This window comes from Argiope bruennichi, chromosome X1, assembly GCF_947563725.1.
Source record: "Argiope bruennichi chromosome X1, qqArgBrue1.1, whole genome shotgun sequence".
Taxonomy (NCBI): Eukaryota; Metazoa; Arthropoda; class Arachnida; order Araneae; family Araneidae; genus Argiope; species Argiope bruennichi.
The window spans coordinates 84,371,990-84,399,122 of NC_079162.1; the positions used below are offsets into that span (position 1 = coordinate 84,371,990).

At 29.1% G+C, this 27,133-nt stretch overlaps 1 protein-coding gene across 3 annotated transcripts in view; it reads right to left on the reverse strand.

Annotated features, from left to right (window-relative positions):
• LOC129958891 (synaptogenesis protein syg-2-like) overlaps positions 1 to 27,133 on the reverse strand; it is a 298,485-nt gene that overhangs the window by 21,235 nt on the left and 250,117 nt on the right. Inside the window, exons 5-6 of one of the 3 annotated variants that reach the window (XM_056071613.1) lie at positions 26,064 to 26,253; positions 10,611 to 10,756 (exon numbers count right to left, since the gene is read on the reverse strand). In XM_056071613.1, coding sequence (XP_055927588.1) covers positions 10,611 to 10,756; positions 26,064 to 26,253 — 336 coding nt within the window. Of the gene's footprint in view, positions 1 to 10,610; positions 10,760 to 26,039; positions 26,254 to 27,133 lie in introns of all 3 variants that reach the window. The other 2 variants (XM_056071612.1, XM_056071611.1) reach the window with 2 other exon arrangements.

Consider the following 27,133-nt stretch of genomic DNA (forward strand, 5'->3'; position numbering starts at 1 on the left):
GGCAAAGCATCCTTGAGCGCGGACAGCATCCATGTTTTAAGTAGGGTAGTGGAAGAATTGGTAGCCGAGACATAAACAAGTGCTCATAAAGCTGGGAGAAAATGGGAATTCTGAAATCGTTGATTCGACGAATTTTGCACGTAATATTAGATCTGCATCCGTATAAATTATAGGTACTTCACCAACTTTTATAGATACAGATGAAAGACAATTTTGCCAGATGGCCGCTGACACAAATGGAACGTGACTCATAATGGCTGCTGAACGTCATGTAGATGGTTGAATCCCATTTTTCACAGCATGGTGATGACAATATGCAAAGCAGAAGTCTATGGATTATGTCAAATCTTCGTGTGATTGTTTGAAGTGGTTTCACCTCATCTTTCACTCAGGATCGCTTCTTTTTTGAAGAGCGATATCCTGTATCCGGCTGGAAAATCTCTACACCCATTGCAGAATGGTATGTTTACGCGTTGTGACCACGTTGTGCTTGCATTGCTGGAAAGATATGCATTACCTGTCGTCAAAAAAATCTCTGTTGGAGACATTCTCTGAAGGTGGAATGACAATTGCAGGTTGTAGGTTTAAGTGGTCCACATGATCACTAGACTTGAAACTTGCAGATTTTTTGATGTAGAGATTCTTAAATTCTCATGTGTTCCCAACCAATTTGGGAGAACTCAAATATGTCCATTCAAGGACTGTCGGTAGCATCGATGCCAACATGCTATGCACAACTGTAATAGGTACAGTAACGCGCCTCGCGTGCCCAATACTTTAAAGCGGTGGGCATGTGGAAGAGCTTTTACTTTAAAATAAATTAGAAATGTCGCATTCGTTTACATTTGCAATCATTTTTTTATACATGGAAATATCCATTTTCCTTTTGAACATATCTACGTAAATCAAAATTTTTTTCAAGCACTACGTCTTTTATTATGAATTTTGAAGTTTGCATGAATTTATGATGTGCTGTTTATTTTACTAAGCATGCCATCTGTTATTGAATTTGACAAAAATAGATCTCAAGAAGGAAACTGGGAAATAATTTAAATAAAAAATGTGTTATTTGTACAGTAATAAAAATGTATCTATTCCCTTATTTTCAAAAACCATTTTTAGTTTTTTTTTAATTATCGAATATTAAGTAAGAAATATCAGAATTATATTTGATAAAACAGCTTCTTTCAGTCTTTCTTTAATTTTGCAGTCGGTATGTCTAAAAATGGAAAATTAAATTATAATAAAGAATACGAGTTTAATTTTACCTTCTTAGGTAACAAAATCAAAGATCATCAAGAATTTGGCAAAAATTCTCAGAAAAAAATATTTCAGTTGCTAAAATATTTCTTGTAAGCAAGTTCACTAAATAATAGCATCACTATTTCTGAAAACATTTTTATTTTAATTCTTTGATAACATGATTTAAGTCTGATGGTTTTAAGAAAGTACACATTGTCTAAAATGAGTAAGAAATGACCAAAAAGAAAAAAGCAAACGGAATGAAACGCCAATCATCAACAGGATTCAATAAAAAGACTTTTTGTCTTTAGAGTAACTAGTTGCGTCAACAAGAAGTTGAACAAAACAAGTTACGGATTGAAAAAATACAACTCTAGAGAAAGTCTTTTTAACCTCACGAAATAGAAAGAAAGCCTTTCTGTGCTTCTGTAGCAGGGATATTAATAAAAATTTATTTTATCTGTAACACACGAATCAATGATTCTAGACACGATTCGTTTATTAAAGAATCAACACAGTTTTAAATAAAACTTTAAGTTAATGATATTTATCACAATAAATTAATCACAACAATTAATCAAAGTAAATAAAGTAAAATTCTGGTTAACCGAACTCGGGTTAATCGAAACTTGGTTTATTCGAAATATCCTTGAAATCATGAGTTGAAACGAGGGGGAGTTGTCTCTCCGAAACTTTTTCTCATATTCTCTAATAAAGTGTTATACTCCTCACCATTAATATAATTATGGACTTTAGGAAGGCCGTGAACACCTGTGCTCTGATTTCAGCTTCTAAAGTCGGTTCATGGCAGTTGTATACTCCTTTGTATAGTGAAGAAAACCAATACTTATATATTAACTGCATATAAATGGAGATCAATAATTATGAAAAATAAATCTTTCGCGTGAATCAAGCGGGCGATTTTTGGCGATTAATTACTGGATTGCGGTTTATACAGAAGTACCAAACAATCGAATTGGCGCTTTCGACGCGTTTTCGTCGCTCGATTGAAACCAAAATTTGGCAAAGAAATACTGCTTTAGGAACAAGATCACATATAAAGTTTCATTCATTAAATCATTTCGTTTTTGATGGTATCGCCTTTATATCATACATGCCGACAGACGATGTATTGATGACGAGAACTCTTTGATGGATGTGATTCCAGATTTGACAGATATCTTCATTTTAGATGTTAAAGCCGTCTTCCAAATTTTATTTATTTGGCTCTTTACATTTTGTAATTACCGTGTTCACTTGCATACAAGCAGCCCGAGAGACAGATTTTCTCTGAATGGATTTCTTTCAAAATTTGATAGAAATCTACTAATCTGGTTTTAAATGAATAAGCTGAATTTCATCCGTCTAGCTCAAAGCGTATTTTTCCCAGAATCAGGAAAGTCTGAAAGATGGAGATTCGTCAAAATCTTAAGAATGTATTTTTTGACGAAAACAATACTTTCTCTTTTTCTGTACTTCGTATATGAGAAAAAGAATAAAAAATGTACTGTTGTAATGCATGGGAATAGTTATTTTAGGTTGTTCTAAGATTTGTTAAACAATAAAGTGAATCAGTAAAATGGCGAGGGATTGCTGTTCGAAAAGGTTTGAAAAGATACAAGAAATAAACGAAAACTTTTGCATTCTTTGAAAGATTAATTAATATGCTATAAATTATTATTAAATTCACATAGATCTCCTTACTGTAATCCCAAAAATATGATTTTGACTTAAATAGAGACCGTAAGTGCAGTTTACAAAGAAAGTTTTGAACGTTTTGCTGTCAAAGCATACGAAATTACATACTGTAAATATTAAAAGAAAAAGGATAATAAGTGTTCATCGCTTAATCAAAAGAAGAAAAAAAACTTTATTCCAAACTGTTTTCTCTATTTAAGTTCGGTTAACTGGGATTGCACTGCACTTTTATTGACTTATTTCGTTGCTATGTTTATTATTTTGTTGGCTCTTACTGATACAGCCTATCTAGAACCTATCTATTAAATCATTTGAATTAAGTACAAGGAAGTGTCTTGCCTCAACAGAGTTCTTTCAACATTTATAAGTTGCAAAAATAATAACTCATTTCTGTTTTTTTACTTTCTCATAAACAAAGTATAAAGAAAATATAGTAATCTTCAAAAAATTTGATCTCAAGATTTTGACGAATCTCCACCTTTTAGACCTTACTCAGTTACAAAAACACATTTTTGGAAAATGTCCGTCCTTCTGTCTGTGACAAAGATAACTCAAAAAGTCCTTGAGCTAGATAGTTGAAATTTAGTATACAAGCATAAAACCAAATTTGTAGATTTCTATCAAATTTTGACCAAAATCTGTTCTGAGGAGGTCTGTCTGTCCGACTGTTCGAATATAATTTAGCACCATAAACACAAAAGAATGAGAGCTAGATAGATAAAATTCGGTTCACAGATTTATCATCTTTAGTATAGACACCTACTAAATTTTGATTGAAATCTAACAAGGGTGTTGACCGTTTGTCGGTCTGTTCTTTCAGAACCATGTAAATGCGATAGGTCAAAAACGCAATGATTTAAATATATCATATTTTTTACATGCTTTTGTGATATTAAGTGTAGTTTTATGTCAAATTTTTATTTCAGTCTGTTGGGAAGAACGCGTTTGAAACCCAATTTCGGTTTTTTTGGATACTTTCGACAGTATTCCAGTGATTAATCGCCAAAACACTCGCCAAGAATAACACGATGGATTCAGTAAAAATGCTAAATTCACACCATAGGTTAATATTTCTTTTGTACGCCAATGCCGTGCAAGGCATTCACTGGGATAACAACTTCATTTTAGAGTATGCTGGAAAGCTTTCGGGAGACCATGCCCACTGATTTTCTAATTGAAAATACTTATATTTCTTCTCCCTGTCTTATTCTCAAAGATATTTTAAAAACAAACCGCTTATGACTTTTCAGTTTTCAGTCACATTTATCTCAAATTGATCAATTATTGCAGAATGGAAATGAGGATGCAATGTCACCTTGCAGTATTGTTCGATGGAATATTAGAAAATGAAGTCGTGAAGATTATTATTTACTTAAATGTGATCACATCATTCCATGCAAAAGGCTTTTTTAATTTTAGAATCTGCTGTTCACTCTATAGAAGCTAAAAAGAAGTGATTTAGCAGAACAATTAAAATAACATGCAGCTAAATAGCGTAAACAATAACATTCATTATGTGATTTTGAAGCCACTAGAACAGATTTCATTAACGATATCAAAAAATGGTTTATTTTTATAGAAAAATCATTGATGCAGAAACGTTATTTTTATTATTAGAATCAACTTAATATAAAACAAAAATTAAGCCATTAAGAAGAATTTTATTATAATTAATTTGCCACCTCTTTTGTTTTGTTGAACACTAAATAATAATATTAAAAAATAATAAGGTGTTTAATGTAATTGAATAAATTTAAGCTTGTTGGTTTTGTCAATATCATTTTATAATATAATCCATTCCATACTTTGCAGGGAGGGGGAGGGGGGGATTAGGACATGAAAAAGAATCCTTCTGTTTGAATAGGAAAGAGGCTCGTCCTAAGACGACATGCTATCAAATGGCGTCGTAGTAATGGCTGTCATGTGATTATGTCATTGACAGTCATAACTGCGTGCTGTCGTGTGAAGTGACTCTAGGTTAATCAATTTAATACATGTTTAATCCACTCTGGAAAGATCTGTACTATACCCTTATTCGTTATTGCAGACTTAATACATGTTTAATCCACTCTGGAAAGATCTGTACTATACCCTTATTCGTTATTGCAGACTTTTAGCTGTCGACTATTAAACAAACATCCAATTTGTGGACTTATGTTGAGTTCTAGAACGTTTAGACAAAATATTTTGTTTTTGAAATCATGCATTTAAAAATATATATATATATAATCTAATCTTAATGATGGTATAATTATAATTTCACAATTTTAATAGTTATAATTATTATATCTAATAATTATATAGATAATTAGACAATAATATAAAATTAATGTACGTATAATAACTAAAATTAGAAAAAACTTTGATGATTTCTTATTGGTGGTTTATAACGGATGAAACCGAGTGAGACCCAGTTTCAAAACCGTAAATAACGAAGCTGACGTATCTGAATTGCACAAAAGTTTGAGATTCCTATCTGGAATCATATGAAATGAACATCATTAATCTAAGAATTAATTATCATTAATTTAAGAACTGCATTTTAAAAATAATGATCATATGTGAAATATTTCATTAAAAAAGACTACAAGTCACTAATTATCTATACTTCATCTTTACTCAGCAAGTAAAAGAAGAAACTAGAGTTAAATAAAAATGTTATTTCACGATTGTATCTTCTGTCTTTAAGTTGCATTTAGTCTGACGATTCACAAATTTATGTCTTTCGCAGAAAAGAAGGGTTTTAGGCCGAATGGCTGACTCCTGTTGCTCTCTATCCTTTTCTATAAAATAACGACGCTTACATGTTTATCTTTTAAGATGAAAAGTTGATTTTTTGTATAAATGGCTTTTTATCCATCCTTACTTTTTGAGCAGTTTTATTTATAAAATTGTTTGCATTTTGTTTCTAATTTTATTCTTAAGCAGGTTGCATCGATTTTTATATTCGTGTAATTCACGTTTTAATTCTATTTTACGCGATTAAATAGTACAGTCTCTTCATTTCTAAATTTTGTTATACATAGTTGAGCAACTGCCATCCCTATCCCGAAATCATAACATTAAGTTGAATTATCAGGGCGCTGCAACAGCAACAGGTGAGAACTATGGTTGGGTTCTGTAACAGATTAAGTACAACTAATCCCGTAGGAGGCTTAGCCCGTCATCGACAGGAGGTAACTTTACCGATACCGTTTCTATACCCACAATTTTGGCGAAAACCAATCACCATCCAAAAGCTTCTCATCCTCGTGTTTGAAGTGTCTCATGGTAAAATTTCAAATCTTGATAAAATTTCTTATAAAAAGACATATAAATTAAAATTTATTTATATAATGTTTGATATAATGATTTTTCAAGATGTTCAACAGTTTCTAAATTATAGTATAGAATATTTCTTCCTTTATAAAATATTTTGCAGTTATTTTAATGGTTCATGATGTGGAAAAGATTGAAAATTCAATGTTATTTATCAATCGAATCCAATATTTAAAGACGATAAAAATAAGCTTATTTCTTATTTCAAGAGTTAAATATTATGTTTTTACGATTATCTAGAAGAGGTTGAAGGAATCATTTGATAAACTTTTAAACTAGAAACTTTTTGCTTTCAATCACTTTTTAACCCCTCTAAAAACTTGCATTTCTTTCAAGTTTTAAGAAATATTTTGAATTTAATTGATACATTTTTATTTCACAGGTGTTTCTTAATTTATTTTATGAGAAAACATAAAACAATATATAAATATTTTATAACAGTTTTCAAAAATTTCATCTCAGAACATAGTATCATACTTTAAAACTATAACCTTAGTGCCAGAAAAATATTTCCTTATGTGAGAAATATTGAATGAAGATTTTCTTTTAATCCTAGCTTATGTAACTTTTTCAATCAAGTGAGAGATCGCAGTCCCTTCTTGGCACATAATGCTAGCGGTGCCATTCTCCTTTAACGAAATGATAAGATCACAAGCAAACTTATTATGGCGACTTGGGCCATAGTAATCCCTAAAGAGGGAAAATCTTGCACCAGACTTCCCTATCCAATGGGGGAATTCAGGCATTCTGGAAAATCACATGGCCGATTGAGAATGGGCCGATTGTATTAACACAAACCGCATGTTCCAACAATATTACAAACTCGAAGTCAGGCCAAATCTCTAATTTGTCTAAAGTGAGGATAATTTGTGATTTGTCTACGTAATAATTATGTGCTAAGAGGATTTGGCGATTTATATTTTCATGCACATGTCGAATAAATGGGCAATAGACAAAGTGAACGTTTGGTTAATACTCCAATTTTTTACCAGATGGTTCAGCTCAGAACATAGCATTGCAGAAACATATCAAGGAAGAACTCCATTTGAGGCATTTAAATGCTTTTCCGTCACATATATTTTTATTTCAAAGACGTTCACAGTAAGTGGCATTTTTATTATTATTCCCTGACATTTGTATTAAAAAATCCCATAAAAGATTGCTTGCTTTTATTCAAATTCAAATCTATTTATTATTTCTCTGTTGACTTCGTGGCTCATAAGAGTAATACATTTTATGAAAATGGGATGTCTCAATTTTTACTCTTGTGGTTAGACAGAAACTACTGCAATGTATTCTATTTTCTTGTTCTGTCATTATTTGAAATAAATAGCTAATTATTATGCATTGCATCTGTCGCAAACATATTTACTCATAAGCAATTCATCATGCAACTTTATAAAAATAATTTTTTAATATAGTCAGACGATATATTCTTGTTTCTTGTGTAAGTTCTGTCATATTTTTAAGTGCATCGGAACTCATTCTGATTGTTATGGTTCATTTCATAATCATGGAATGCAGTTATATCTTTAGCCCTTTTTAGACTATTTATTAATGGTCTTCCTCAATTTTAATTAGGAGAAATTGCCAATATTTAAATTTTTCCGATATGTTATAGAAAGATATGTAACAGTAAAAAACAAATGTCTAATTGAAACATAATATTTGTATTTTTACAAAGCATATGAAAATTTCATAGAAATAACTAAATATTATTATTATTTGAAGTATTATTACTAACTTACTATTCATTTCCACAACGATGAATTTAAAGATAAAGAATACATTTTAAATTTAATATTTTCATCAAAATGGTTTTTAAATGCTAGAAGGAAATTGAATAACACTTTTGTCTGAAAACTAAATGGGAAATTCTTGCAATACATTAGCATCTCATAAATTGATGCTCAACGTATATTGCGAAAGTTTTATGCAAATTCTGGATCAATTACATCAATAAATAAATAAAAAATTATCAAGTATTCACATTTCCTAAAATAAAACAGAACATTTACTGTCACATGAGAAAAAGAACACATCTTCAGCGATTTTTCTAATAAAAATGTTAATCGAAGAATACTTTTTAGATTTCAAGGTATAATATATAACTCTTCCAACCTAGAACTCATTATTGCCAGGCGGTTTTAAATTTCCATTTAACACTTAAAATAGATAAAAGAACAGACTGTTTTACTTGAGATTAGTGTTTAGAACTTACTATAATTGCTTACAACACTTCGTTATGTTAATTCTTGCATTCCATAAATTATTGTCATTTTAATTCAAATAGTGTTTTGTTTCCCAAATTTTATCAGTTGAATTTCGACCAGGGTTTAGAACTACAAATGTAATTACAAACATTTTTCTACTAGGTTTTGAATAAAAACTAAATTATTTCAATTTTAGATAATAATTTCGACTATTTTATCAGTCATCAAATTTGTGATAACTTTATGTAAGAGTGAAATAATTTTAAACTGAAATTTATGTTATATGATGATGACATTTTTTAATAAGGTTCCTTATTTACTTAGCACGATATATGATACTTTAAAGTAATTTCAAGATTCCTATTGGACTTCGGCAATTCGAATTCCAGGAATCTGAAACACTAGATTTATTCTAATTTTCTGAAATGTTTTTATTCAAAAAAGAAGGAAAAAAACATTTACAAATCAGAAACAGAGTTATTGTTTATTTCTAATCTAAAAGAAACATTTGAATTGGCATTTAATTATGAATATAGCACCTTAATTAGTAGAAGCTAAATAGATTGTTTGCTTTTGATGTAAGGATGATGTTTGATGATGCGATGTAGCATTAGGACAATAGAAAATCGCATTGGCTAGAGCTATGGTAGTGTGCCGGTTCAAGTAGAGTAGCGCTAGTTCAAATGCATTAACAGCACCTGCTTGTGATACAAGAATTGTCGAAAATCCATCGTCACTTTCCTCGGGATTATCTTGATCTTGTTTCTTAACCATGGCAACGATGTTAGGCTATACTTCAACAAAGATTAATTAATTCACACAAAACCTTCTGCAACACGATCAACAATAGAGGAATTTGATAGCGCAACGCATGCAAGATCAGTGAAATGAACATTAACTTGACACTAGCGATTTAAATAGCAGGTAAAACTGACACCGCCACTTTTAACCCAACAGTCTATTTTTAGCACTTGTTCTCATAATTCGGATCACTCTAGTTAAAGTCCTTCCACTTAACTTACTTGCGTCGGCAGAGAGTGAAAAGAGAGCAGAGTGAAAATCCCCGCTAGCTCTTTCCGTACTCTTTTACAGGAAACTCAAAACCAGGGCTGCATTTTGTATTTCAAGAATGTATTACGAATTTTCTGGATAATCCAAAAAGATTCATTTCATTTCATATTATAGGCCCCGCTGTATTATCGCAAAAAACAATTGAGACGATGCCGATAAAAGAATTGAAGCTGGCATTTGGTTTGCAAAATGTTTCTAAAAATAGAATTGACAGTTAAAGCAGATCTACGAATATATAACAATGCAGATTGGAGTTACCATTAAATAAGTTTCAATTTTTTTCCAAAACTTGAATAAAAACCATAAAAATGCAAACAGGAATCAATACAGGAAAACAAATTTCAACTGCAAACAGGAATAAATAAAACTTCATATAAACATCGCAACTATTAAATAAGCGAACAGTGATAAGTGAAATAGCCATGATTTGTATGGGTTAATTTGGTTAGGTTAGATAATATTTACGTCCTGTTTTAAAGCAACACTGGGACTATTTTGGGACGGATCTCGTTATATTGAGCCGTGGTCAGATGACGAGGACGACACCTGACCAGGTACCCTGAATTTTTTTCACTGCCATTTTAGTATTATATAGATATGTAAACGTTATTATTCAGTTAAATACACAGGTGGAAACTTCATCAGGTTATTTTTTCTTAACTACAAAAAAAGTAACAAATATCAGAAGAAATAAACCAGATAACTGAAATTAACGAAATCATTTAGATCAAAGAATGAATTATTTATTTAGTTATCGTTTAACTAAGGACACTAAATTCGCCATCTTCCAAAGCAAAGTAAATGAAGTATAATTATTTTCACAGTGAATGACAATTATTAATACAAAGAAAGGAAACCGATGAGGTCACTTATTTGAAATAAGATTTTATGCGAATAAACATTTCAAATATTTACTGCCATTCATTTTGAAGGTAAAATTATTCCTCAACTGATTTTAAATTTAGCATTCAAAAATATTTAAAAAAATAATCTAATTAAACACCACAGAAACAACCATAGCATAAGAACTGTATTATTAATAAAAATGAGAATTGGATAAGTACATACCTCTTTGTCATTAATGTACCATTTGAGCAGAGCTGCACTTCGAGCAGGAGCGGAGGTGCAATTAACATCTACCAAGTCACCAATTTCATACCTTGGACTCGTGCCTTCTATCTTCGGGCCATCCTGTCCGGGCACGAGGTAGGGAACTGCTGCAACGTAATACACTGAATTAGGATCCCATATTGAATATCGAATAATTTTTAAATAATTCTAATATTAATTATTATATGTATGTGTTTAATAATGCGAAATTTCATTTGTTTGAATAGAAAAAGAAGTTCAGAGAATCAATTTTTAAGTATCAAATACAAAATTGTTCTGAAAATACCAATTTCAATGTCAGTATGATTTAAATAAATTCATTATTCAGATAATAATGGAATCCTGATCCAGTGGCTCAGACTTGTTTTTGGTGGAATTAACCAGTTAACTATTTCAACCTCTTCGGAAAATGCGAATCTAAACTATCATAAACATATATATATTATATAATTATTATATAAATATAATAATTAAACAATTGTTAGATAAATATAATAATTTTCATTGAATAAACACGTCACAACGCAAAAGCAGTTAACTGATCAATAGTTCTTTTCAAATAAGACTTTCTTTTTTTTTTTTAATCTTATCTAGTGTTCAGACTTGTTTTTGATGTTAATAAACTTACTGTGCCCTTTTTTTGTCCATTGTTAAAGGAAGTTTGCATAATTGTAGTTTCAAGTTATCGTCATGTGGCAGTAAAGGGTGCTCGGTAATGCTCGAATAAACTCATCACAGAACGATTCCTCATAAAAAGTGCCCACAGAATCATGCATTTGTGACCTTTACTTCTCGAGAAAATAGCATTAAAAAAAGAGTTTGAAAAGTACTTTATTTGAAATATGATAAATAGTAGTTTACCCATGAAGCATAATATTTGCAGGGTTGACTGTTCAAAACGAGAAGGAAATGGTGGAATGAAGAGAAAGTTTGATTGTGCAAGGCCATAAAAAGGTGATCTGATTGAGGCCTAGTACGTGGTATTTACAAAAGTGCAAGCAGCACGAAGAAAACTAAAACTTTTTCTGTTGTAATTGAGGTTCTCTACAAAATTCTATAAATAAGTACATGCAAGGTGGTCACTTAGGACAGTTATTTTTCAAGCTTCGAATAAAATTTCTTTATGCCTGTAAGTGACATCATTGTTTTTATCAATGCAGCTTTCTTGAAAATTAGTGACCATAGTATTGGACACGTCTTATTTTTTTTAAATGAAGAATCGTATCGTGCTGAGTTTGTGAAGTGATTACAGTTCCCGATGTATGTCATTTTTATAGATTTTTTTAAAAAGAATAAATTGATGACGTATAAACAATTAGCTTCAATACGCAAGTGAATGCATATGATCAGAATAGAAGATATTTTTTATTTGTATATTCAGTGATGTTTTGTTTTCAATATTTATTTTTGACATTTATTTGATTTTACTCCACAATACTTTCTTATTTTATATGATTTTATTGTACATTTTAAAGGCAGATTAAAAATATATTGATTCTTTTTTCAGAAAAATGCAATATTTTAACAAATAAATAAATAAAAACGGCTACCCAATGTTTTGAAATTCACCTCAAATGTAAAAAGAAGTTCAGCTTACTATTATTACTGTTTTAATTTTGTTTACATTAATTTCCCTAAATTTCACAATGGTTTTAGCATTTTATTTTCACAAATATGAATTCTAAAAAGAATATTTAATTTTAATTTAATTATTGTCAAATTTGTAATATCCTAAGCATTTAAAGCTAGTTCTTTAAAGAAAATAAAGTGCTTCCATTTACTCTAAATTATGCGACCAAATAACCGCTAAATCATTTAATTGGTCTCCTGAGAGATCTTCATTAATTACACTCTCAAATATAAAAAAAGAAATGCTTTTTTTTATCATATAAATCTTTGATATGCAAATTGCTGCGAAAGCATATTATATAAAACTTTGTAATATGCATTAAATCATTTCGAAATTTTATTTAAAAAATAATTCACTTTTTTTAACTAATATGTGCTAAATTATAAAATGAGACCCACCTTCTTACTTTAAAAGACTTGCGGACCAATATGTCAAAAATAAATAATGTTTTAAAGTTTTACCTACCTTTTAAGCTGATAATTATAATAATGGCCTTAAAAGAAATTTTTATGAAAATAAAATTCGCTAAAACCCTTTCGTCCTCTTCTTACCTTATAAGTAGAAACAATGAGTATTTATGCACAAATGTAAACGCCAAACAAATCTTCTTCTACAAAGTAGTTTCGCAATGAGAATTTTAGATGAGGGAAATAAAAAAAAATCAAAATCAAACATTATGTTTGATCCAAGACGATATAGCATTAAGTTCTAAGTATCCAAATGGAACAACACAGATTCGCCATTTATTGTATATATGGTATACATTGAATCTAATGTCATCTTCCCCTCTGGTATGGCATGGAAGTCTAAAGAAGGGTGTGTCGATTCCGGTGCCGTTTGAGAAATGTTTTAATGTATGACCTCTGTCCCAAAGTTTATTTGTTTCAAATCAAATTGTAAATATTTCTAAATTCCTTCTAAAATGTTATTTCATCAATTTATGCAATTTTGACTAAATAATTTCATTGATTAAAGAACAATTTCATGTATTATAAATAATTAAAACTACCTTGTAAACAAACTTAGAACAAAACAATTTGAACGCAATACAAGAAGAAGCTTATAGTTTTGTTTGCGTCCGTAAAAATTGTTCGATGTGACTTCCCTTGGTAGCATAGACAACATCGAGTTCAGTTCGTGCCAAATACTATGAAGTATCTGCACAGCCATTGATGTGTATCCGCATCGACATCCACATACAAGCACTGCATGTAGATATTTAAATCTTTGGAAGTTATTTCTTGGATCTCCATTTCATTCGGATACATTCAACACTTTGTTTTAACCCCTTTCTACTCTGCTGACAAATAGCAAATGAAATGAAATTACATATAGAGAATAATTCGCAAGCTAGTGAACTAAGCAACCAAACGGATATTGCTTAAATGACCAAAGGAGGTCATACAGGCTATTACGTATATAAATTATTACATCCATGTATCACGTATGCAAGCAAAACGTTCAGTCCTCTTCTAGACTGAGTTAAAATTTTTCATCCAATCGCAGTTTAGAATGAATTTATAAATATTTGTAACTGATGAAATTATTTTGAATAATTCTATATTATGAAATTTGCATCATTGATCATTTAGTATGTCTGCTAAAGCGATTTGTATGAAGGTAGAATTCTTTTGTGATTGAAAAAATAAACTGATAGCGTGAAATAACAGAAGCATATACATTATTTTAATATTACAGAAAAACTTCAGAAAGCTACTTTTTAAAATGATTCATATTTCTTCTAGATATTTTGCTGTTATTTATATTTGAATCAATTTGATATAGAAGAAATTCAGTTCATTATTCTGAATGCGTATCCAGAAGATTTTCATTTTTTCATTTAGAATACTTATAATTTTAAGAAAAGGTTGATTGCGTCTACAATGTGTGGAGAAATAGGTATGTGAAAGAGTCTTCAAAGAAGATAAGGTATGCTTAAAACGTACTCATACATGCAAATATGTGTCAATATCCTTGAAAAGGTTTATTTTGTGAGAAAAATATCGTGTAACTACTTTTCGATGTTTTTATTATTATTATTTTATATTTAAAATTTAACTGACGCTTTTAAAACACACGATGGAATTACAATTTAGTGCAAATAAGCATTTTAGAAATTTGGGTAATGGGTTTCTAAAACACTTGAAGAAAAAACTTTTTATTAAATACATTTGTATTTTTCTATTAATTACGGCTTTTAAATAAATTACTTGTCTTAATATAAGAAATTTTTACACTTTGAAGTTTTGCAAACAATTAACACCCCTTTATATTAAACAAATGTGATTTAACTAGCTTTCTATCTAAAACATAAAATTTTGCAGCTAGAAAAAAATCTATTTAAAATAGATAACAAATTTGCAATAAGAGTTAATTCAAGTATGGCACAGATAAGAAAGAATAAAGGAGATAGAAAGAATCCAAAAATACATACCGACAGATGGTCACACCCGCAACAGATTTTGCTTGTTTGATACAGCTTACATTTTAGATGATAAACGCGTGTACCAAATTTTATAATTCTAGCTTCTTTTCGTTTTATATCATGCTAATCATGCTCATTTGTACTCGAACAACCGGGTATACAAACTTTCTCTTCAATTAAATTACAATTAAAATTTGACAGAAATTTAAATGATATTTAATGTTATTTAAACTTTTAATTAAATCTATATGTTAAACCTGTGTACCAAGTTTTATACATCTAGCTCTCTATTTTGCAGTTATCGTGTTATCGGGTACTTCCTCAGATTTCGTTCAAAATTTAATAGAAATCTAAAATTTAGCGTTAAGTCCAAACATCAAATTGCATTCATCTAGCTCAAAACATTTCTGAATTATCGTGTTCATAGACAGACAGACATAATTCCAAAAGTATGTTGGATTTCATGGAGGTTTGAAACTTGGATAATTGGAAAAATAATACAAAAATTTCCAGAAATATCCATTTGCTCACAATTTCATTTGCGAACACGAAAAAGTTTTTTGAAGTACGAAAAAAAGTTGTTATTCGCAATGAAAATATATTTTCTGTCCAACAATATAGTATCATCTTTTCTACACAGAAATCTGATTGATAAAAATTGAGTTTTGCTTTTTCGTCATAGATTATGCTCTCTTTATTATATATTATTGACTTTTCTAAGATCATTAATTTAATTACATTAATAACAGATTATTAATTCAACAAATTATTAATTTTCTACAGATTAATAATTCGACAAAAATAAGATAAAAAATTTTAATTGCTTTTATCAGAGAGTCGTAGAATGTTTTAACGCATCCGAATATCGTGTTTTGAAATTGAATTAGATTCTTTAAAATAACAACATTTGAATCAAATTACCTCCCTGAATATTTCATATTTTTTAGATTATAATTTAAGTTTTAGAAAGTAAATCGTTTTTTTTAAATGGTAACATAGCGCTAGTTTTTTGAAGCTCCATAATGAGTTATTGGTTCTTGAGATATATTTCAACTTTTAAAAACATATTTTTTATCAACAATTATCATGCATTTGCATCCACAAATTAAGCAGTTCTTGGCCAAAATTACAAATTAATATACTTTGTTATTATATTATAAGCTGTGATTTCAAATCAGCTTAAACTTCATCAGAGTGATCTGCTTCCATTGCTTCAATGTATGTAAAGCAATATAACTTGTTTAATAAAAGTAAAATTTATACTGTTTCAAAGATCTACTAATAACTAGGGTTATATATTGGGCAGGTAAAAGTAATCATAATACCTATGATTACGTTATATAGATTTTTATGATGTAAGCTCACAAATGAAAATCATTTTAGGGAAAATGTGTCATAGAAGATCGTGTAGCCCGAATTTCGTTTAGTTTAGTAAAATTAAATTTAATTCTGTATTGAAGCAATGGGAGATCTGTTTTGAGAAAATCTTTGTAACTTTGAACATCGATCAGATGAGAAGGACGACACTTGTATCGGCATTTCCTCACCAAATTTAAGCAAGTAAAGAGTAATACCATTCGTAGTAACCTCGCAAAAACAAAATACAGAATGAACTACTTCCTTCTTTTTCAACGACTATTCTTTTGTTTTTTGAAGATTTTTTTTTTTACAAAACCAAATTTTATAGCTTTAAGTGACATCAAGTTATTCTAGCCATGAAGAACTGTTGAGGTTTGTTTTTTCTTTAATGCGAATTATACTTTCGAATGCATCAGTTCACAATGATATTTTGTAGATTATTTTATAAACTGAGACACTTTCATGAAAAGTAAAATCAAGATGAAGATATCAATAACATGTTTGTTAAACTAATCAAAAGCGTTTATCATTATATAACATCACCAAGAATAAATCTCTTGCAAGAAAGCCTTTTCTAGAAAGTTATTTCTCATCATTAAAAAAAAAGTTAAATATAAAGAGCTGGAAATCAATGTTTATATTATGAGGAAAGGAAAAAATGATTTATATCTCAAAAAAAAAGATTTTGAGTAGGAGAATCGATATCCTTTTAAATTTAAGTCTAGCTAATATTAGCCAAAATCAGAATAGAGAAACTATTCACCTATTTTCCCATTAATATTTTTCACTTACATATTTTTATCTCCAATAAAAAAGAACAATCTCGACTGAACTTTTGTGTCATCGCACAAAAGAAGGAATGTAAACAATGATTAAGCCTTCTAAAGAACAAAGTGCGAAATATTGACAACATATTAATCACCTTATCACTGCTATTTACATTTCGTTTAACACAGCTTCTTTTACATGCTTATTATGGTAGTTTACTCAGTCAAAAAATGTCATGAGTTCCAAATTTGACACCTTTTGCGTGCTTTTAAGTGTTAGCTAATTACCGGCACAGGCTAATTTAAATGGGTTGACAGGAAACTATCAAGAAATTTTCCAGACGGAGATAGGAAGTTCCCTTTTGTTTTGTACATCCGGGTTCTAAAGTTTAAGCATTCTTTTTCATTCCTATTTCTTTTGACGTCATTGACGGAATAAAACGCGATCCTTGATTAGCGTGATGCTTTGCTTTTTCTTTTCTAAAGTAGCTTCCGTTTTGTTTTCAAAATGAATAATCAGCTATGATATTTTATTTCAAGGTATTAAATTAAATGCAATGTCCAGATCCAACAATCTTACTTTCTTGCACATGAGCTACACACACACACAAAAAAAAAAAAAAAATAATCGTTAATAAATTCGACTTGATGTAAAAAAAAATGATGTAAAAAAAAATGAATCTCTACGTTTTATACTTCTCTGAGTCCAACCTCCAATATTTTGGAATTATGTCTATCTGCCTTTGAACTCGATAGCTCGAAAACACTAAGAACTAGAAAGATGAAATTTGGTACTCGGCTTTTACAGCAGAATGGGAGTTTACCTTCAAATTTTGAATTAAAAATCTCCTTAAGAAAGTTTGTATACCTATCTGTCTTGTCCATGTGCATGCGATAACTCAATAACACAGACAGCAAGATGGATGAAATTTGGACTATAGTTTTATCATTAGAAATGTCGATATGCATTACCGTTTGGACCAAATTTATCCAAGAGTTAATTATCATTCTCTCTAATCGAATTCTTTTTTGATGTCTCATTTTGAATATGATAACTGAAAAACGAAATAGGCTAGATGGTGGAAATTTGCTAAGCATTCTTAACACCGAATTATATATTTATGTCATGTTCTGGACGAATTCTGTCAAAGATAATTCAGTTCGGCTTGTAAGCGTTCATATGAACATAATAACTTTAGTGGTTAATGTTTATCATATGATTTTACTACTAAAATAATAAATCTAATTTACTAAAAATGAAGAAAAATAGTAGGTTAAAATTTGGACAAAATCTGCCATCTGGTTCCTTATCTGTTTATATCTGTATCTGAAAGTAATAACCCAAATTCAAATTAGATTAATGCTTTTTTATCTTGCGATTTTTACACTAAAATTATGCATATGTATCTAATTTTGCACAAAATCAGCCAACAAATAGAATTTAATTTTATGTGTTGCATGTGTATATATGAGAATGATAAATGAAAAAAAAACAAGAAGAAAGATAAATGATATTTGGTATTTAGCATTCACTGCAAAATTTTCTATTTACATCAAATTTTGGACCCAATTAGTAAGAGGGAAGAAGTCTAAAATGCATGCTCGAATGAATTCATTATTTTAAAAAGCTAGGTTAAACGCGATGAAATTTGTAAATATAGAGAAAATCGAAAGGAGAATATTCCCATTTTCAGACTGCGTACACTCAAAAAAAATAATATAGCGAAAGTTTTGCTGCAAACAAATTTAATAAAACATGAATTTGTTTGTAGCATAAAAAAACAATTTTTCTAATATAATCCAGTTAAATCATGAAAGAAAAAACAAAAAGAAATAATACTCACAAGTGAAGAATTTCGGATCTCTAATAGAATGTGAAATGCACGAACAATAAAATAAAACAATATAGAATAGAACAAAACGGCTTAAATTCTCAGCTAATAATAGTATAATTACATTTTATTGGTGGATAACGCATATTTGCTTATCGAATCATTGAATTTTGATAGCTCATTTGGGAAATAAAGAATCCCATTATAAAAATTAACATAAAAATTTAAACTGCGTTTATAAAGTTAATTTTTAATCACTTCATCTTGAACCCCACTTTAATTTCTTCGAGAGATTCTCGCTTTCGCACCTTACAGTACCAAGTGAAAATCACGCGGCTAAAATATATACTTTGTCAGCTAGATTTCATTGAAATTCTCTTTTGAAGGTATACAATCTTGAAGGTAACAATCTTTTGAAGGTATATAATACTTTCACACGACCTTCTTTTCATCAAGTAAATCATTGATGTTAGTATGTCTGTCGATTTCCTATGCATAGTTTGAATAAGAAAAAGCAAACAAAAAATTATAAAAGCCTTTAAAAAAGAAACATTTTGCTTAATCATGAAGAGTAAGAATAAAGCTACAATTTAAAAAGAATTCCTTTTCTGCTTATTTATCAGAGGTTTTAATTACATACATATAATACTAAAATGCTTTCTATTTTACGCTTTTATTTTAAACTTGGAGAATTTGCCACATAGTTCATCGCCAGAAATATCAGGAGTTTTTTTTTCTTTTTTTTTTGTCTAAATTAAATTTATTGTATCATTATTGCCTTTTTATTTTCCTTGGGAAAAATACTTGCAATCTGCATTTAACCAGTACCTCGTAGATACAGTTTTTTTCACATCCCTAATTTCAGACCTTTGTAATCTCCTGAACTTGCAAAAATGATGCAAAATTCAATCAACAAATAGAAGAGTGTGTTAAGTGAAATTAAATGCCATAAAAAAAAGAACTAATAAATTTGGGTGTCTCCATATATGTTTTGTAATTTTAAAAGGCCTCTTAAAATAATTTTATTTACTGCTGCATAAAAAGAAATAAAAAAAAACAATCGTGTGAAAGCAATGCTTGAAGCTAAAAAAGCGATGGAAAATGTACAACAGGAAAGCACAGTAGTATTTAGAAATGCACAAATTATAAAACTTCATCTCTTACTTATTTCCGAATTCCACTTATTCTCACTTTGTTGTTTCCGAATTAAAATCTAATGATTTTGACATACGGAATTTCAATAACAACCTGCTTTTCAGTTTTAAATAAAACATAAACGGAATAAAAAGATTGGCAGCTAGACAAAAAGTATTTTTTGTATAAATCCTAACTTTATTGTAGAAAAAAAAAGACTGACAATGAAGTATTTATTTAAAAAATGAAATTGGTTCAAATTTCATAATAAAAAATAAAATCATTGTTACAATTACAAATATTTATTAAAAATTTAAAAATCAGAGAAAAATCTTCCAAAATCTAATCTGACAATATTGCAAATGAAATATTCTGAAATTTAAGATTTTTGTAAATCTGCTTCGTGCAATTTTATGTTCCGAAATTATAGATGGAAAACATCAAAATTTCAATTCATTTCTAATTAATTAGAATTATGCTTCCAGCTTTCCAGAATATATTTGCATCAATTTTTTTAACTAGTTTAACGTTCTGTCTTGTAGAAGCAAACAGACACTCATACTTTCCTGTTCATGATTATTAGAAATAATTTGCCTATTGAGAGAAGAATTTCTTTTTTATTATAATCTTGAGTTCTTCACTAATTAGTATACCGTCAATAATTATTTATGATATGAAATCGAAACAATGTCTGACATCAAATTTGTTTATCTTTGAGAAATATTATTTCTCGTAGATATTTTAACAAAATAAATATAATGGCAAGTTTTGCGCAGATATTTTCATCTTTTGGAGTTTTGTCTTCTTTGCTCGCTTCGCAAATAAATTTCCATTCAGCTTTGTCAGAAATCTAGACTCTAGAGAATTCTGAAAGAATTAGCGATAATAAACATGTAAAAGCTTTTTTCTTTAGAAAAGAAAAATAATTTCTTGCCTCTCTGAGATGATGTGTTTGAATTTGTCTATGACTAATATTTCCTCCAGAGAAATTTATTGGAGCGACATGGTTTTTTCCACACTTTTATTTTAAATGACTGTTGTAGCGATTGAATTTTGCAATCGATTTTCACTTCACTCTCTGACGTGCTAGAATTTTGAAATTTTATACATCTATGTATAATGTATATTCAGATTATATACGATGCATTTCAAAAGATATTTTATTATTTTCAAAATTTCCTAATCAATTAATTGGTTCATCTAATTAAATTGTAACTCCTGATAAATGTCTCCAAATAGTAGCAAATATGCGAAATTTTTTTTATCGGATTAAAAAATATTAATAGTAAGGGTAATAAATTAAAAAACTAAGATAAGAAATCAAAATAAGGAAATCTATTTCTTAATACACTAATAAAAATTAATAAAAAAATTCTTTTTAAAAGTTGTTTTTCATTAAATTTCTTTTCATCTTGGAACAATTTTTGCAACTTGATATCATAAATTTTAGAACCAAAGGAATGACGTAAATTTAAAAATCATCAATGCCTTACCTATTCGGAAATACTACACTTTTTCATTTTCAATATTTGAAAATGTAATTTGTATATTAATAATTAAATGCTATTTAGTTCAGACCAATATTTAAAATAATCTTTCAAAAGACGAATGCGTGAGATCAATTTAATGGAGGTCAAATGCTGCACCTTGTAAAGATTTTTATTGTAAAATAATGAACCGTGAGAAGTTAACAACAACTCTGATGTAAATGTTAACAAAGTGATTAATATAAAGTAGTATATCAGAACTGTCACCCTGAAATAAACACCTGAAAAACAATTGAGAAATAAGTTTTTAGTAGAATCAAAGGAGTTCCAATACAATGAACAAGATTGTTCTGGCATATTAAACATACCTGAAAATAAAAACCTCAGGCACCGATGAAGCATTTTATAAAAGAAACTATCTAAACATTGAAGGATAAGTGTGAACCGAGTGTTTGTATTGTGAAAAATGGGTTACCTCAGAATGAGTTGATTAATTTTTTCTAAATTATACGAGCAATTTTTGTAAAAGACAACAGAGAGCCTTCTATTATCATTATGCATATTCTATAGACTATCATTTTGGTTTGATATTTTTTCATAAAAAAATGTTTTTGTTTTTTCAATTAAGCGAATTTTATTACAATGCATAATTTCCTATTAATACGGCAATACATTATGATTTCTTTCTTTTTGTCGATATCTATCAACTTTTTTTTAACATTCCATACCTATCAGCATTTATATGTTTATGAATTTTTAAATGAAAAAATAATTTTAAACATTATGATTTTTCTCTAGTTATTAAAGAAACATTTTGTGTATAATTCGTAAATAATTCATTGAAAACAATTTAACAATGAACTGTTTTAAAAATCAATATTTTTAGTCTTAATCTTTTTAATTGCAATTGGTATTTCATATCTGTCTCAATTCTTCCATTATTTTTATTTTTTGGAAATTACAAAAGTTTTGCATGAATCAATTTATAGTGATCCTATTTTAAAGAAAATAATATTCGAAAAAACATCAATAAAAAGTATCTATAATCGAATCAAGATTTCAAGCTTATCATTCTTTAAATAAGAAAAAAAAATACATTAGAGAAGAATTATAAAATTTTATATAGTAGACTTAATATGAATAAAGTTAAAACTTTTCTTAATACCATTGTTATTGCTAGATATTTTAAAATCAATGCACATATACATGTGTAAAAGGCCCCTTATGATATTTAAAAAAAGAATGTTCAGAAAGTGTTATACAACATTAAATGATACCTTTCAACAAGATATACGTTAAACAACATCAAAATAACAAAGGATATTTCGTTGTTTCTTTCCATCAGTTGAAATAGTAAAAAAATAAGTAAAAACAAAAATCTGATTTGCTTTCTTTAAATAACCATTGGCAATAAGTTAGAACTTCTTCAAAACATGGGAAAAAAATGACGAGCAAACTGTGATAAAAGGAAAAAAAAAATAAGAGTAGTTTTTTTCACTGTGAAGATTTTGAAAGCACATGAAGATCACCGATTTCATTTTCGGAATTGGTTATCTGAGATCAGATAATTTCATATCTGGATAAGTATGATTCATATCCAGATAATATTTCGGCAGCGTACTTTTTTCATTACCTAAATTCCTATATTTGGGATTGTCTACCAAAGATCTCGTCAAATTTGCGTGAGCAGATGACTAGGTTCAACACGTAAGTCACGCTATCTTAAAAATATAGGTCAATCGAAATGATCCGCAACTATTGTTTTATCGAAAATGAAATAAAAGATAGTTTTGAAAACACCGTTATAAGACTTATCTCGAATTCTTTGGAACATTTAAAGTTCTAAAATTACTTTTCAGACAGAAAATCTGAGCATTTTGATTTTTTTAAGCGGAAAAATTGTTCTGTGTATTAACAAATTTGAATCTTAGAAACTCCCAATCAATCAAATGTCCTGAAAGTATTTCAAGGAATACATTAGAAAAAATTTAGTAATGTATGCACTTTAATTTAATGTCATCTAACAACTTATTTGACATGATTGGAAAATTAAGAGACTAGTTCCTAAATTACAGTGCTTTTCAGTTGTTCTCAACAATGCTTATAATAATGCAATTTAATAAATATTTTAAAGTTCTAAAAAATAAATGTCATATTTCAGATAATTAGCAAATTTCTGCATTTTAAATACAGTTTATTTCATAAAGATTAACAAAATTAGTTGACGAACAGAATTAGTTTAAGAATTATAATTTTAATGGTTACCTTTATTAATTGCTGCAATTTATTTTCCTTTAGAAGCGTATGGAAAAAGGAAATAAAGAAATTACCCTAAATTGTTGAATTTTATTTTTTGTAAAAAAATATATGTGCTGGTATATAAAACGTTAGTAAATGTATAAAAAAGTACGTAACTATCTTAAGTTCTTTGTCAAGGGAATTTTACGTTTCCACTAGTTATAGCACTCGCATTATTCATGAAGCCGACAGTGGACTTTAAAATAAATAAAACTAGACGAAAACATGAAATTTTATTTTTATCATTTCATCACAAAAATATATGATAATATTTAACTAAAATAGCGTTATAAAATGTATTTCTCAATAACATGAATATTTGAATTGTCTAGAGACAAAAGAACATTTTAATGACTATTCTCAAAATGATATTAATTCCAAATTTTTGACTCTAAGTTATTTCGACACGAAAATAATTTCCATTTAAAAATATATTTAGGAAATAAATAAAATTCTTCAATATTGATTCGAACCACTTGCAAATTCAGAAATTTTAGATATAAGCATTATTTCCATTTACACAACTTCTAATCTATAATTTACGAACTCCTAATCCATAACAATCCATAATCCATTACAATCTGCGTATCTTAGCTCTTGCATTTAAAAATAATTTTGCAATCAAAATCTACTTTCATTAATGTACTAAAAAACTTCTAAACTTATTTATGCTACCACATTTTAGAAAAGCAATTTTTTTATTTTAGATATTTAAAGAAATGTGCAGGCTTCATGAAGAAGTAATTACGAATTACTAACTTTCATTTTTATTAGACGATTTCGCATAATATTTTTGCCCTTTTGTTTTTTCCTCATTACAAAAATCACAAATAATTTCCTCAAGTACAACGAAGCGCAAATTCACGTTTAATTGTTTGTCTCTTTTACATTGAGAAATTTCTAAAAATGTTTTATGTCGCTGGATTACTTAGAAGTTGACGATGGTAATAAGACATGAAACCAATATAATAAGTATCTTGTACAGAAGAACATCTGTAGTAATCAACAGGTACATTCTCACTGTCTTTGGATCGTCAGTTTTTAAGGAACCAAACTTAAAGATCTCACTTGGCAATTTTAGAAGAACAGCACTACTATATATCTAGCACTATCCAGCACTACTATATATCTTTATATCTAGCACCCAAGAACTAGAGATATCAGACATATTCTATTACTACAGCCAAATTGATGGCCAGGATGTTGTAAAAGTCATTATTGCTCAACAACGGCAATTGCTTTCTGCTTATTCCAACAGAACAGTACACGTAAAGTTTTAAAATTTTAAACTGTACGTAATTTTACGGCTTTAGATTCCTTCTAAAAACGAGTCATGATGGGCTTGTTTCGCCGAAATCATATAACCATTTTTGCTGTTCATATCGATAATTCATTTAACTCGTAATTAATAAATTCATTTGCTGAAATATGATGGCCATGAAATATCTAATTTTACATAGGTACCGGTAAGTAGTCGAGTGTTATCGAAATACTGATAAGTGATATCTTCGTCAAAACAATACCATGTCGGTATCAGGTCAGCCAACAGGCATAATTTTTAGTATTATTGCCTAATGCAGTCGGCGTTCTGGCATAGGGGAAGTGCACCTTCCCCGCGATCTGGGCGTTCCGGGTTCGAATCCCGGTTCAGGCATGGTTGTTCTTCATCTGTGTTCTATCTCTGAAGTATGTGAATTTGCCCTCCTGTAAAAAGGGGTTGTGCAAGCGAATGTGTAAGTGTCATCTTTATATGAGCTAGAAGTCAGATTTCTGCCCTCGAGTGCTCAGGGGTCTTTACCCTCAGAAGCTACTGCACCCCCTTTCCGCGGTAACGCGGACACGAGATCATCACCATTGTCTAATGCAGAACTATTGTTTGTTTTGTTGCTGTTATTTTGCACAAATGCAAACGTAATTTTGCATGAAATAAATTTTTTTAAGATCAATGATAGTATGAAGTAAATAATTTAGAAATCGAATGCAATTTTAATTTTAACAGCTTTAATTTAAAATAGTCACTCAAATTTTGCAAAATATTTTTTTTACGAAATTTTTTTTCAGATATAAAATAAGTTTTAAATATACTTAAAGAACGTTTTAAATACTTTATAAATGTAGCAAGAGATTTTTAAACAAAGATATTTCGGATCAGCTATTTAACGATTACGCATCAGCATTACACTATATATTAAAATCAACCGTCTTCTTTTCAATCTAAACCAATGGAGAAAAAAATGTGGGTATATTCAAAAATTATTCAACTATTTTGATAAAAGAAAAATCTCTTCTATTTAAAAAAAATTATGTCTTTTCGAAATTTATTCATCTTTTTTAATAAAAAAAAACTATAGCTAAAATCCATTCAAAGAAAAAAAACTTTCTTTCTTTTCGCAAATCATTTATCCGTTTTTATAAAATCAATAACGAAAATCCATTGTTATGATGATGAAGTTACCGTGATGAGAACCTGAGGCTTGACCTCTATCTCCGATGATTAGTTCCTCGCTTCCACTGGAGTAAACTTGCGATATCGTTGCCACACATCTAAGCTTCAGTTTCCCTTGGTCAAAATCCTTTTCACCCACGATAAATTCCAGACCAACTTGAGAAGTTTGAAGTCCACTGTAATGTCGAATAGATGAATACTTTCGCACGAATGTTGCGTTAGCCTAGAAAGAAAACATTTGGGAAATTATTAAATCTTATTTTCTATTTTATTAAAGATTTATTATGATTACGAAAATATTACGTAGTCTAAATATCAAATAGATGCCAAAGGAAGTTTTCTTATGAAAGAAAGCCCTTATAGTTGATGAAGAAGAAAACCCATTCACCTGTTAATATGAAACTTTTTCTTGAAAATGAGTGAAATAAGTTTTCTATAAGACTGATGTCGTAAATTTTCAGTGAAAAAACAGATAAGACTGTATAATAGATAAAACAATACAAAAATCGCTTATTCCAATAATCGAATTTTTTCTATATTTTTCTATATTTCTTCCCTCGTGGTGTTTTAATATTTTCTTTTTATTGGCTAAGTGATTATTTTCAAAGATAAATTGCGTTTTTCAGATATTCCGAACACACTTGCGCTATCAAGATTTCTTGTAGGGCGCACCTCAGATTCGAGAATAAAAAGTTTCCAGTATGGTGGTTTGTTCTCACTTAGATGAATTAAAGGCTTCCGGTAGAGTTAACCTCGCTTCCATGATGGAATGTCCCTTTTACGAGAAGGATTGTCTCGTAACCGATCATCGCCAATTTTGGTTTTTACCTCTGTGATACCGATATGGTCTTTTTCCTACCACAGATGTATTTATACAGGGTGAGGATATGGTTCCATTGGCAAAGCGAAACTGCATCATTTGTACCATTAAACGTGATGTATTTAATAGATTTTTTACAAATATTTAATGTACTTCAAAAAATTTATTTCAATGTTGTAAGATTTTATTTTTAAAATTCGAAAGTTTATAACTTGCTTATTTATCAAAAATAGAAAAATTAGAGAATTTGCGCCAATTAATTGATTATCAAGGTACTGCAGCT